Source organism: Hoplias malabaricus, chromosome 2, assembly GCF_029633855.1.
Source record: "Hoplias malabaricus isolate fHopMal1 chromosome 2, fHopMal1.hap1, whole genome shotgun sequence".
NCBI lineage: Eukaryota > Metazoa > Chordata > Actinopteri > Characiformes > Erythrinidae > Hoplias > Hoplias malabaricus.
Genome location: NC_089801.1, coordinates 41,730,328 through 41,744,851, shown reverse-complemented (window position 1 = coordinate 41,744,851; position 14,524 = coordinate 41,730,328). Strand labels below are relative to the sequence as shown.

At 42.0% G+C, this 14,524-nt stretch overlaps 1 protein-coding gene across 2 annotated transcripts; it reads left to right on the top strand.

Moving 5' to 3' along the window:
* The first annotated feature begins 1,418 nt into the window (after positions 1 to 1,418).
* Positions 1,419 to 14,003, top strand: elf2b (E74-like factor 2b (ets domain transcription factor)). 2 transcript variants are annotated; one of them, XM_066660591.1, is made up of 7 exons: positions 1,419 to 1,502; positions 4,002 to 4,106; positions 4,411 to 4,575; positions 5,492 to 5,572; positions 6,666 to 6,855; positions 8,604 to 8,921; positions 10,726 to 14,003. In XM_066660591.1, exons 1-7 carry the CDS (start codon positions 1,451 to 1,453, stop codon positions 11,663 to 11,665), a joined length of 1,851 nt encoding a protein of 616 aa, XP_066516688.1. In that variant the 5' UTR covers positions 1,419 to 1,450; the 3' UTR covers positions 11,666 to 14,003. The 2 variants fall into 2 exon arrangements, with proteins under 2 accessions (XP_066516688.1, XP_066516689.1); XM_066660592.1 differs by lacking the exon at positions 1,419 to 1,502 and adding an exon at positions 1,567 to 1,606.
* The last annotated feature ends 521 nt before the right edge of the window (positions 14,004 to 14,524 follow it).

Genomic DNA, 14,524 nt, shown 5'->3' with positions numbered 1-14,524 from the left:
CACTACATCTGCACACAGAGATTTGTTCTAGTACAGGAGTAACATGTCTAGTAGAGAACTAATCGCTGTTAGCCTTAGTTTTAGTCCAGGTTTGTTTAATCTGGGAGTGGGGAATTGACACTGTGTGCATTATTCATTGGTGTGACGACATCTGCAAAACCAGCAGCAGTTTGATAAACAAGTGTTCAAGGCAAAGTTTACGATTGTAATCAAATAACACCACTTATGAAATTCAGATGTTTTCTCACCTATTGCTAGCTCTCCAGTTTGTTTGCATGCTGGAAATCGGTCTAATGTGTTTACAAAATCCCAGTGTTTGTAAAGGCTTAAATAGTTAAAAATAGGCTTTCTTTCTCTCTCTCTCTGCTCATGAAAGAGACATCTGGAGTATTTTTACACAATGGAGAGAACTCCAAATGTTGAAAAGCATGAACCAAAATAAGCATATGACTGCCCAATAAGCGAGTAATATTGACTTATTTTTGCTGTTTCAGATCAATTAAGGTGGAAATGTCTCCAAATTCGGGAGCATTGCAGAAAGTGCAACAAAACTAAACTGAAGTAAAAAAAATACATTTTTTATGGTAATTCAAACAGTGGGGGGAAAAATGCACAGACAAGTTAAACAAACAAGCCTTTTGTGTCTTGCACTGCTTCTGTAAGGTGTCAGTGGTCATCTTTTGGACAACTGTCAAGTCAGCAGTCTTCCCCATGATTGTGGAGCCTACAGAACTAGACTGAGAGACCATTTAAAGGCCTTTGCAGGTGTTTTGAGTTAATTCGCTGATTAGAGTGTGGCACCAGGTGTCTTCAATATTGAACCTTTTCACAATATTTTCTGAGATACTGAATTTGGGGTTTTCATTAGTTGTCAGTTATAATCATCAAATTAAAAGAAATAAACACTTAAAATATATCAGTCTGCGTGTAATGAATGAGTATATACAAGCAATATGAGAGGCAGCAGTGTTTTAGCTTTGACTGTTTCCATAATCTATGGAAAGTTTCCTATGTTCCTATGTTTCCTTAATCTATCTACACACCTTGGATAATTTATGTCCAAGTACAGTAAATATCTTAGAGATTTCTCCTTTAATGTAACAATGTGTTGTCTGTTTACTCTAAGCATCTGTTGGTTGTTTACGTATTTACTGAAACTGTTAATTATTGTCTTTGTTATTGTGTTTATATATATATATATTTATAATGGGACTATTTTGAGCAGCGGCAGTGAGGAGGCGGAGTGCTCCTGTGTATTTCTGAGTGGCTCCGCTGTATTTTTGGTTAATGTTCCAACCGCGGGTGGATGACGTTAAGAAGGCGGAAACAAATGCAGTGGGCGGGACATGACAAGTGACGCTCGAAAGGGGCGGTATCATAGGAGATATCGGGGGCGGGGTTTGTTGTGTTGGCGGAAGGATCCGAGGCAGTGCTGCGGTGGCTCCGAATCATGGCGCTCCATGCGGGAAGCGAGACTCAGCTGGACCTGCTGATCCGGGCAGGTACAGAACCGCGGGGCAGAATCGAGGGGGGGCAAGGAGTTGTACCGGAGCGGGACCGGGGCAGACGGCAGAAGCGGAGGGAATTGAGGATGGGAAGAAAGGAGGTGGCTGTAATTTCTCAATCTTCCCTAACCGCCTGGTCTAAATGGTCCCGTTCCACCTTAAATGGTGCAGCAGTTACCGTTACATTGACGCGTATTTACTGCACGTTTTCCTGTTACACTTTAAATTGTACAGCATTTACGTGTGGGCTTGTTGTAAAAAAATGGGTTCCACGTTAAATATTGCAGCAGTTTTCATTATCAATATTTTCACCCCTTTAGTGTACTTTACTCCCCAAATTCCACATTACGTGGTGCAGCACTCTTTCATGCTTATTGAAATTTAGTGGTTACTTCACATTAAACTGTTACATTCTAGCTACTGGGCTTTTTTGCTTTTAAATTGTGCAGCGGTTACCGTTATATTCTTGCTTCGTTACTGCACGTTTTCCAATTCCACCTTAAATTGTGCAGCAGTTCCTTCTCATGTCCTACTGGATCATTTCCGTCCCCCTTAAATAGTGCAGCCGTTATATTCTGAGAGTTCGGAGGCTCCGAAAACTCCAGCAGCGAGAATGCACACATTTAAGGTGGAACTGCTAGTTAAAATGTTAAGGACGCGAGTTTTACCGTGTTCCCTCAGACTTTACCCCTCAATAAGCTTCTCTAAAACCTCCGTTTCTATATCGCCCGCTCGGATAACCGCTGCTCCCTCCATCCGATCAATAACCCGATCCCGTCGCCGATCATCTCAGAGTTTATAACGGGCCTCCGTATAGCTGGGGCTGTGATTGACACGTCTCTCGGCCAATAGAGTCATTGATGTATTTCGACATCCTGAGAGAGACCAATTGGAGTGCCTAAATGAAAGAGATCTGGCCAATCATATAGGAGGAGGGCGGGCTCTCCGGCGTGTAGAGGGAAAAGAGTAAACAGCGAAGCGCTGGGGCCAAATAGACCCGTTATTCCCAATTAATTTGGATTTTACAAATACTTTAAATTCTCTCGTTCCGCTGTAAGCGCCAGCATTAGTTATTTCAATTTTAGATGTTTCATTTAAACAACACAAAAACTTAAATAGATTTAAGAAAGCCCATAGCCTTCAGTTTTATACATATATTATATGAATTGCTGTATTAAATAACAGAAAATAATAGTGATTTATATGTACACACATGTTTAACCCATCGTTAAGAACACATTGAACCTTTATACATATGTCTTTGATCTTTATGACATTATGAAAACAGTGAGCCAGTGTTTGACTGAGGTTTCTTCGTCTGCTACAGGTTAATTATATTAAGATTATTTATCGATTATATAATGAGTTTTAATGGACATCACTCATTTCCAAGAATTTCCCTACAATCCTCTGCATGAGAATTGGACACAACACTGGACAGTTATGATGATGATGGAGAAGAGTGACAACTCAGTGTGTGTCTCTCAGTGTCCTGCTTGTTCTTCTCCACCAGTATTGGCTTTAAACACCGCCACCTTCTTCAAACTATGGTCAAACATCTGCTGTGTGTCCTCACTTTCTATGAGAAGCTTTTAGAGGTGGGCATCTGGTTCCATTCGCACAACACTGTCAACTGTTCCCCACGGTTTACTTTCCTCATGTTCTGTGAGAAGCTTTCAGAGGGTCTCCTCCAGGTTGTGTTCCTGCCTTGTGCCCAGTGATTCCGGGTAGGCTCGGGACCCACCGCGACCCTGAACTGGATAAGCAGTTACAGACAATGAATGAAGCTTTCGGAGGAAGATGTCTGTTTCCGTTTACCTCAACTGTCCACTGTCTCCAGCCCCACTGAAACAAGATACACTGCTCTGTATTTATTTGTAATGCAGAGGATTATGGGAAAGATTGGGAAAAGTTTGGGAGGCATTCCCCTTTAAAGTTAAAGTGTAGCACATCTGTTCGTGTGTCTAAACATAGATCCTGGGTTCAGTGACAGACACAAATATCCAAACATGGTCAGTAGATGGTGTAAGAGATGGGAACAGGTGTGTGTGTGTGTGTGTGTGTGTGAGAGAGAGAGAGAGAGAGAGAGAGAGATATTTGTATAGGCTTAAAAAGTCCCAACCTGAAACAAAAATTAACTTTTATCATTAGGTAAATATTAATTAGTGTTCATGGTCTGTGTGATGTCATTAAACAGCTCATTTATGTGCACTTCTTTAAAAGCCCTGCCCATACAACCAGCAGAGGATTACCTCCACCCACTCCAGGGTAGTCTGATTGTTGAAGAGGGTCAGCCATGAGAGTGGGGCTCATTTACATATAGGCGTGTAAGAGTGTGTTCAGAAGTGTCCTACATGGTTGGATTATAACATTAAACCCGTGGAGTGGGATCACCTGAGCAGGAGGGTCTTGCCCTCAAAGACCGGATTAAGATTGGTTGTGAACACCCATGAGGCTAACTGAACTGTGTTCATCCTGTGTGTGTGGGTGTTTCAGTGGAAGCGTCGGTGAATGGAGGCTGCATTGATAAAACATTTGAAGCAGCTGAAGCTCTGTTGCACATGGACTCACCGTGCAGTCTACGAGGAGACCACAGCCCTGGTACACAAACAAACACACACACACACACCCACACCCACACACTGTCCACTCTATGAGGAGAGCACAGCCCAGGTAAACACACACTGTCCAGTCTACAAGGAGACCATAGCCCAGGTAAACACAAACATTGTCCAGTCTATGAGGAGACCACATCCCAGGTATACACACACACACAAACCGTCCAGTCTATGAGGAGACCACAGCCCAGGCACAGACACACATATAAAACAAAACAAAGTTATTTCATTTACCTATATAATGTAAAAAGTAACCTGTGTTGTATGTATTTATCTGTGTGTGTTAGAGGTGTTTGTTCCTCAGTGTGTGTCCACCCCGGAGTTTCTCCATGCTGCAATGCGTCCTGACGTTGTCACGGATATGGTGGTGGAGGTCAGCACTGAGGAGGCAGAGCCTGTGGAGGTCATGACACTCATAGAGGAACCACAGGACAACAACAGGAAGAGGAAAGGTGAAAAAGGGACAGGGAGAGGGCACAAGGAGAGAGACAATGTCTGTTTGTGTAACTATATACTGATATGGCTTTTTTTGAGCTATGGCTGGACAATATGGCCATATATATTTTTTATATATAACAATATATTTGTTTATATTACAATATATTTTTTAATTTTAGTCTATAAAATATAATTTCGATATGAATGTGAACAGTATAAAATCCATTGAAAAACAAGAAACATGACAATCACCGTCAAACATAAACATACTGGCATTGAAAATTATTCTAAACTAAATTTTAAATTGAGTGCACTGAACTAATGGCAGCCCTGTAATGAATGTCAGTCAATGACAGATGTTGTAAATAATGTATATTGAAATATTGAAAATGTGTTTAAAAATCGTTTAGCAGTCACACAGCTCCAGGGACCTGGAGGTTGTTGGTTCGATTCCCACTCCGGGTCACTGTCTGTGAGGAATGTGGTGTTTTCTCCCTGTGTCTGCGTGGGTTTCTTCCGGGTGACTGTCTGTGAGGAGTGTGGTGTGTTCTCCGTGTCCGCATGGGTTTCCTCTGGGTGCTCCGGTTTCCTCCCGCAGTCCCAAAACACACGTTGGTAGGTGGATTGGCGACTCCAAAGTGTCCGTAGGTGTGAGTGAATGTGAGTGTATGTGTTGCCCTGTGAAGGACTGGCGCCCCCTCCAGGGTGTATTCCCGCTTTGCGCCCAGTGATTCCAGGTAGTTGACCCTGAACTAGATAAGCAGTTACAGATGATGAATGAATGTTTAAAAGTCATATCATTGCTATTGAAGCAGGTTATATTGCGATATATATTGATATTGAATTATTGTTCAGCCCTAATTTGAGCACACGTTTATCAGCTTGTTTTTTTTTTTTTTTTTTTTTTTTTTTTTCATTTATCTGCTGCAGTTGGGAAAAAGTCGAAGACCCACAACACCTCAACTGTGTCTCAAGATTTAGGAGTCAGGAAGAAAACCAGAGAGGGCAAAGGTCAGACAGAGAGAGTCTGTGTGTGTATGTTTTTACCTGTGTGTCTGTATTTACCTGTGTGTGTGTGTGTGTATTTACCCGTGTCTGTGTGTATATTTATCTGTGTGTGTATTTACCTGTGTGTGTGTGTATATTTATTTATTTATTTGTTATATACATATATATTTGCCTGTGTTTAGGAGTGTGTGTGCATGTAGCTTATAGCAGCAAAGAGACTGTTAGTTTTTCCTCACAGTCCTTTAAAATTTTAAATAACTGGAAACATTTTTTTTTTTAATACGCAGCTGAAGAAGGGTAGATGTGTTGAGATAATGTTCCGTTTAAACAAAATATCATGAATAGGTCCTTTTAACCAGAAACAGCTGTGTCTATTAACATTTATCTACGTCAAATAAAAGGGTGTCCTGTGACTTTTACCTTACTCAGTATTTCTGTGTTGATATTTTTGGTGGTACTCAGTGAAATGCCTGAGGCTGCACACTGTCTGCAAGTGCTTTTTAAACAGGTGTTCTGACAAGTTTTGCAGCCTTTCAGTATCTGTCCTACCTAGCAGCTCTGTGTATGCTCAGACCCACAGTGTTGAATGTTTTTCTTGGCAAATCTGTTTTCCTCTGGTGTATTATATAATCTTAGCTTACTGTTATTTCCTTCAGCATTCCAAAACTGTACATGCTGAAACAAATGTATAAAAACAGTGTAAAACAATTTATCATCACTTTTATTTTCTTCTCCTCATACAGTGACTAGGGGGTACATGTCTCCTGCTTAATACTTCTATTGTGAGCATTTATTGATCTACTTCTTCTTTTAGCCTATCCAAATATCTTACCCACTTTTACCCATTTTATTTAGTACATTAAGGTAGCACAACTTGACAGAACACCAGGGTATAATGTGATTCTCGCTTGTGTTGTAATTAGTAATCCACATGAAATAGTTGTATAATATCTCTTGTTTAGAAACCGCAGCCATGATTCATCCCAATCGACTTGGAAAGTCTTGGAGATCGACTGTTTGACCACTGGTGTAGGCTGTACGTACCTGTGGGAGTTCCTGTGTGTGTACTTACATGTGTATGTGTATATGTGTGTAGGCAGTACGTACCTGTGGGAGTTCCTGTTGGATCTCCTGCAGGACAGAAACACCTGTCCCAGGTACATTAAGTGGACTCAGAGGGAGAAGGGCATATTTAAGTTGGTGGACTCTAAGGCTGTGTCTCGTCTGTGGGGGAAACACAAAAACAAACCGGACATGAACTACGAGACCATGGGCCGAGCTCTCAGGTCAGTTCCCTCTTACTGACCATCTGACTGTCTCACTGACTGTGTCTAGACTTTGGGGGAAACACAAAACAAACCGGACATGAATTACGAGACCATGGACCCAGCTCTTGACTGTCTCACTGTCCTTCTCACTTTCTCACTAAACATTTCACTGACCATGTCTAAACTGTCGGGGAAACACAAAAATAAACTGAACATGACTTACGAGACCATGGACTGAGCTCTCAGGTCAATTCCGTCTCACTGACCATCTGACTGTCTCACAAGCTGGGATTTGCAAATGTTTTGCGTAATAAAGAAATATCGGCAGAAAAAAAAGTGAAATAAGTCATGTTTCCATCCACTGCACTTTTGCGAATAAATTTCAGATGACTTAGGCATGGCATTAAAACGAGGGAGTTGGAGAGATCTGAGTGGGTAGTGGATATCCAAAACACACTTTTTTTTTATATCAAAAGACTTGATTGAATATTTTTTTTAGTTGGGTGTCTGGGTGTCCACCATCCTCAGCAGTGAGCAGCTCAGTGTTTTACTGGAGCCTCTCACAGAAATGTGGTGAACGTTGTTGAGGTAATATTTATCATAGTCTCTTCTTTATGTTTGGAGAATGTTTCTGTGACACTTTTTTATTTTTATTTTTATAAATTTATAGATAAGTTATATATTTAAGAAACACAGTCATCTTGTCTCTCCCTATAACGACATGAATACACGGACACATCTCATCATTACTGACTTTCTGATGAGTAAATTACATCTGCACAGCTTTTTTTTTTAACTTTACATTAAAACAGACAAAATCTCCAGATTATTAAAGACAGAACACCAGAGCGAGGTGTTACTCAAAATAAAAGAGGCTGTGAATTTGTTACAGTACCGTTTTATCAGTCAGACCCTTATAGAAATGTAAATCAGTAATAAATATCTAGTTCCCAGTGATGCCCTGTTTCTTTATCAAGTGTAGATTACTTTGTTCATAAAATGTTAAGGTGCTTGGTTTTAGAAATGTTCAAAAACTTAAATGTTATCTTGTTGCTGTCTGGTAAACAAGTTGCTTAATGTCATCTCAATACCGTGCTTCAGTTTTGTAGCTTTGTGTGAACAGAAAATAACAGGCTTTCCATGATCTCACACACACTGTCAGCAACTGACACGATAAACTATTTTAAGAGTTTATTTTTTGTTATTATTGTAAACAAAGACAGCTATGATATGAAGCACCAAAGCTTCTCCAGACCTTCTAATGACATGGGTATGTGTTATTGGGCTTTCCTGTTTTTTGAAATACCAGAAACACCTCTGTGACAATGGCTATATGGCTAATGGCAGTCCGGCTAAACTAGGCTTGCCTAGTTTCTCTTTGCTCCTGTTTTTTCATGCTCATTTTTATAATTCACAAAAACTCGGTGGATGGAAAACCCACTACTGACTGTCTCACTGACACGAAACAAATCGGACATACCAAACTATGAGACCATGGGCCCAGCTCTCAGGCCAGGTCCTTCTCACTGACCATCTGACTGTCTCACTAACCATTTCACTGACCGTGTCTAGATTGTGGGGGAAACGCAAAACAAACTGGACATGAATTACAAGACCATGGATCTGAATGTCTCACTGACCATCTGACTGTTTCACAGACTATCTCCCTGACCAGTTATGGATAATTCTGACTGGCCACAAAAAATAGCCTACTGCCCACCTACTTACAATCTGTCTTACAATCTCTTAATTTCTCTCTCTCTCAGGTATTACTATCAGAGGGGTATCCTGTCAAAGGTGGAAGGGCAGAGGTTAGTTTATCAGTTTAAGGAGATGCCGAAGAATATTGTGGTGATCGATGATGAAGACACTATTGATGATGAAGAAGAAAAGGGTGACTCCAGCTGTGAGGATAACCCTGGGATCCTGAGGGGTGTTGGGCCTGTTCTGCTTAGCTCTGCCTCCCCCAGAGCCAACAGCTCTCTGACAGCAACACCCCTCCAGCAAATAGTGACAGTCTCCACAGCAGTGGACACTGCACAGCCCCCTCACGCCACCATTATTCCCAACACCAGTCCACCAAGGTACAGAGACATTTTTCTGCCCCCTGCTTTCTTCCTTTACACTTCTATTCCGATGGCAAAAGTGTTAGGAAGGATAGGGCATGCGACAGCAACTTCCGCCAAGTCCAGGGTCCAGAGTATGACCAATCAGAATCTGACAAAACTCTGCCCACACAACCAACTAATAGGAATCTGACCCAAAATTCTGCCTACACAGCCAGGAGTAAAACCAATCAGAATCTGACCCAAAATTCTGCCTACACAGCCAGGAGTAAAACTAATCAGAACCTGACCCAATACTCTGCCTACACTGCCAGGAGTAAAACCAATCAGAATCTGACCCAAAACTCTGCCTACACAGCCAGGAGTAAAACTAATCAGAACCTGACCCAATACTCTGCCTACACAGCCAGGAGTAAAACTAATCAGAAACTGACCCAATACTCTGCCTACACAGCCAGGAGTAAAACTAATCAGAAACTGACCCAATACTCTGCCTACACAGCCAGGAGTAAAACTAATCAGAAACTGACCCAATACTCTGCCTACACAGCCAGGAGTAAAACTAATCAGAAACTGACCCAATACTCTGCCTACACAGCCAGGAGTAAAAACTAATCAGAAACTGACCCAATACTCTGCCTACACAGCCAGGAGTAAAAACTAATCAGAAACTGACCCAAAACTCCACCCATGCAGTCTGTAGTACAACCAATCAGAATTTGACCCTAAACTCCACCCACATGGTACAGTGAGCTAGTGATCAGTGCATAATTATGAGGAAAGTAAAGCAGATCTTTAGAGACACTACCTGATGTAACGCTGCAGGGACTTCCCAATGGCACTGTCAAAAACACTGACACCAAGTGTTTAAAATCGGAACTATAATATAGTTTCAAAACAGTGGAGAGAGCTGCCTGCCTCCTACCCCTCCTCCCCAGACGTGGAGTTTTGAGGAAAACTGAACGATCAAGCAATAGCCGAGTTTAAAAACATTGGGCCATAATCGCTAAGAAGGATGTGCCAAAATCAACACATTTACACTGAATAATTTCACTAAAACATCTACCTATGCAAGAAAAAAACAAAAAAGTAAATAAGCATTTCCGTGAATTTACAAGCCTTTACTGTCTAAATCCAGACTTTTGTTTCGTATTCACAATTTTCATAGTCAAACCTTTTAATCCACCTGTGTGTCAGTTTACAAGTCTTATCTGCTTTATTGGCCAGCTTCTTGAATTCTCAGTTCCACTTTAAGAGCCATATAGCTAGTGTTGCTTTTGAAAATTTTTGAAGCAACTGTTATTCCAGGTTATACATTAAAACACACAAATCAATTGTATGTGATGTCACTAAACATTTACCTACTTAAGTGAAAGGCAAAAATGGAAAGAGCTGCCACTTGCATTTACAAGAATTTAACCACCTTAACATTTTAGACTACACAAGGCTGGTGTTATTTTACCTTCAACCATAATATTCAGGCATTTAGTTTCACCTTAAATGGATCCATTTGAGTCTTATTTGCGCTACTCTCCAGCTTCTTATTGAATACTCATTTCCACCTTACACATCTATGCGTCACTAAAGCTAACGCTAGGTTTTATAAACATAACTCGTTTTGAAACATATTATTATTATTATTATTATTATTATTATTAACACTTATTAATATATTTATGAATATTTCTCAAGTTCAAAATATTTATGATCCTGTCCATACAGAACCCTGTAAAACGTTCTGACACATGCAGCGTTTGTCAGCTGCTGCAGGTGTTAATCATGTAGTTCATGTTTAGTAAATGTTTCTCCGTCTTGTCTCCAGGACAGTCCGGGTTGCTATGCAGGTCCCAGTTGTCATGACAAATTCGCGGGGCCAAAAGATTTCCACGGTCGCTGTGCCAACGGCCAATCCCCCTCTCTTTACCACAGCGACAGTGCCCAGCAATATTGCTGATGCGACCGGAGGCTCTGCCCCCCAGCAGAATGTTCTGATACATACGGTGCCACTAATGGAGAACGGAGAAGAGTTCACGGTTCAGCTCGCCAAGATCATCACCTTCCCTTCCACACTCTCTCACCTGCAGCCAAAAGAGGGTGCCCTGCCAACAGGCTTCAGCTTGCTGGGGGCGCCTCTTTCCCTCCGCTCCATCACACCGGCCAATAAGCTTGTCAGACTGGCAATACCTGCACAGACAAGCCCTGCCCCCATGCCTCAGAACTCAGTCAATTCCAGCACTGTCCTTGCACAAAGGCTCACTCCCACATTACAGAGTCCAGTCAGTCTTAATCAGACTCAAAGCCCCACCCAAAGGCTCCAGAGTTCCCCCAATACTAGTACCATCCCAGTCCGAAGCCACACCCCCACAATCTGGAACATAGCCAATCCTAATCTGGGCCCGACTCAAAGTCCTTCCCACCAGCACCAAAACAGCACTGACCAGCTCGTAAGACTGGTAGTACCTGTCCCCACAAACTCAAACCCCACTACCCAGAACTCAGCCAGTCAGAGTCTGAGCCAAGTCAAAAGTCCCGCCCACATGGTCCAGAGTCCGGCTAATCCAAATTTGCAGCTAACGGCTGCCCACATGCAACAGATTGCAGCCAATAAATATCCAGCCCAAAGTCCCACCCCTTCCTCAGCCTCAGTTCAGATTCAGAGCATGGAGCAAGCCGCTCCTGCTGGACATTCGACTCAAACACGGCTAGCCATCTTGACCGTCTGCCCTCGCACCCGGGATGTGACTTCCCCCTCAGCACTGTAAACACAGTGCCACTGGGATCTGCGGAGAGGGTGGTGGGCTTCAGCAGAACGCCCCTGAAGGAGAGGGGTCGAACTGCAGAATTTCCAGGAGAGGAGTAGAACTTCAGTGCGCCCTTGAAGGAGAGGGGTGGAACCGCATTCTCCTGAAAGAGATGGGGTAAAAGTGCAGAGTCTCCTGAAGGAGTGTTTGCACCTTAGCACCCCCTGAAGAGGAAGGTGGAACTACAGAGCCCCCTCATGGAGAGTGGTGAAACCTCAATGCCCTCGGAGGCTAGGGTTGGAGCTACTGCGCCTCAAGTAGGAGAGGAGTGGAACAGCAGTGCCAAGTTCAGAGGAAGAGTTATCAGACATGGAAAGGACCATCTTTCACTATGACACTATGGACTCTCAGAAGGGACACTACAGCAGCAAGATCTGTAATGCATATCCAGATATAATCCAGATGTGAATGTACAGCATAATCTTCGGCTTGCACTGTCTCTAGACATGAATTTGCAGAAGACAGAGGCATGGCTGAGGGACATTAGCCGTTTGTGGATGAATGGATGGAGGGCTGTACATATCCACGCTGCGGGGAACGGCCGTAGCCTCAGGAGTGTAGCGCACATCTCATTTACTTTTGCAGACATGGACTTTTTTATGTTGATGAGAAATTATGGCAGAAATCACATGTACACAGTTCCCACCAGGGTGCGGTGTTCAGTGGGTGGTGTCCATATACAGACCTCAGAGTCTGAGTGGGTTGTCCTGAACTGAATAGTGTTGATCTGGAGGGTCTACAAAGTTTTGGACACTTGCTGGACACAGTCCTCTCCAGGTGCTGGATGCCTGGCAACTGACTTTGTGTATGTATGTGTGTATGTATGTATGTGTTTGTACAGTGAAACCTTGACTTACGAATTAATCAATTTTTCAAGATACGAGCCTTTGCTCAGGCGATATTTTGCTTTAAGATGTGAGCTGAGATCTGAGTTACGAGCGAGCAAGCTTACGCCACCCGCCACTAGATAGCCCAGTGAGCGTTCAGTTCACTCAGTTATCTTACCGTGTAAGCATATTTGTCATATCGCTGTTTTTGTAGCATTGGGTTATTAAGTGTGTAGCGAGTAAGTTAAGAGATTGAGCGTGAAAGAAAAAGAGAAAAACCCTCCGCCAATCTCCTCCACCTCTGCCAGCATCTTCGTCTGATCTTCAAGGTAAATACACTTAATAAAACCAGTTTATTTCTTTACATTCTCTTTTATTATGTAATATTTGTTTCTACATAATTTGTTATTTATAAATGGCATTTTTCTTATTTAAAAATATTTTTAAAAAGTGTTTTTTGGGGGGCTTGAGCAGATTAATAACATTTTAATGTGGAAATTGTATTTGATTTACTAGTAAAATGAGTTAGGAGCTTTGTCAAAAAGAAATTAAACTTGTAAGTCAAGGTATTACTGTACATATGATTCCCCCAAGCTCTCTCTGAAAAGCAGAGTGTTTTAGATGTTGTACCGTGCGCAGTATTAAGGTGGGGGCAGAAGTCCTGTTGGACAGGGAAAACTTGATGCTTTTCCACCAACGAGGAACCGGAAAGGTTCCAATTCGCAAATGAAGTTTGGAACCACTCTGCGTGTTTCCACCAGTCGGAACCAAACAAGAGTTGTTTTTTCAGCGTGAACCGTGACGTCGTCCATGAGCCTGTTATGGTTCAGTAACTCAAGGAGGACCTCAGAGGCTCAAATGCAGCATTTTTGCCCAGAGGAGCTGGATGGGGTAATTTACAACATTTCATATAAATAAATAATAGAAAATAAAACAGGAACATGCTCCACCATGCACATTGGTCAGAGCCACAGCTTTTGGTTATGTTTCTCTGCTGTTCACGAGCTTAGCACCTCGGAACTCTGTAATACGTATTATATCTTGTTCTCTTATATTTGACTCCTGTTTATTTCTGGCTATGGCATGGTATTCAGCCCCAGTAACACCCCCCGCTGCTGACGTATTCTTGGTGCCCCTCTAAACTTTTAGAAACATGGGCCGTTCACTCAAAAAAATCATGAATGGAACTTTTTTTGTGGAAATGTGCTATGATAGGGGTTTCCTTTTTCTCAGGGTTCTAGGTAGACCCCCCCACACAACTCCTCTCTGTGAAGGACAGAGTGAGCCGGTGGTCTGGACTGGCCCATTATTTAATATTCAACATTTGAAGTATATTCTATTTTCTTGTACTCTTGTTTCAAAGTGTATCAAGTAGTTTTGACCAAAACATTAAAAACTGTGTGGTCACCTCTGCAGGGCTTTTCTCTGTTTACCCTTCACCAACACACACACACATTATCTTTTTACACTTTTCACCAGCACATTCTCTCTCTGATTTTATAATTTTGTTCATTCTTTTGCTCAATTGTTTTTGTGGTGATTATTAATATTTTACATTTTAATAACTGTAACATATGACAGAGGGTAGTTTGTAGCTGCCGTGGTCAGTAGGGGGCGCTGTTGGAGCATTTAAAACCAATGCAGAAACCCTCTGGTTTCCAGCAGATTTAGTATTCACCATCATATGCGCTCTCTCTCTCTGTGTGTGTGTGTGTGTGTGTGTGTGTGTGTGTGTGTGTGTTCCTTCCATTAAAGCAGTGGCGGATTGGAGTGTGTGATAGCACTGTATGTATCAATGTAAAACAGCTTACAGACTTTATTGATCTATAATGAAATCCTTACAGATCTCACACACAACAGTGTTTCAAAAATCTTCAAGAACACACTCCATTATACTATCTTATAATATATAAGGAGGTGTAGGTGTGGCTTTGATTAATTTATGTATTCTGTTTCCTCTGTTCACTCTATTACAGTGTTTATTTTGTAATTT

What these genes read in the sequence shown, in the direction of transcription:
- elf2b (XM_066660591.1), top strand. Translation starts at nt 1,451, where the DNA reads ATGGCGCTCCATGCGGGAAGCGAGACTCAGCTGGACCTGCTGATCCGG. An exon ending in GAAAACCAGAGAGGGCAAAG is followed by an intron (nt 5,573 to 6,665) that starts GTCAGACAGAGA and finishes ATATGTGTGTAG; the next exon opens with GCAGTACGTACCTGTGGGAG. An exon ending in ACCATGGGCCGAGCTCTCAG is followed by an intron (nt 6,856 to 8,603) that starts GTCAGTTCCCTC and finishes TCTCTCTCTCAG; the next exon opens with GTATTACTATCAGAGGGGTA.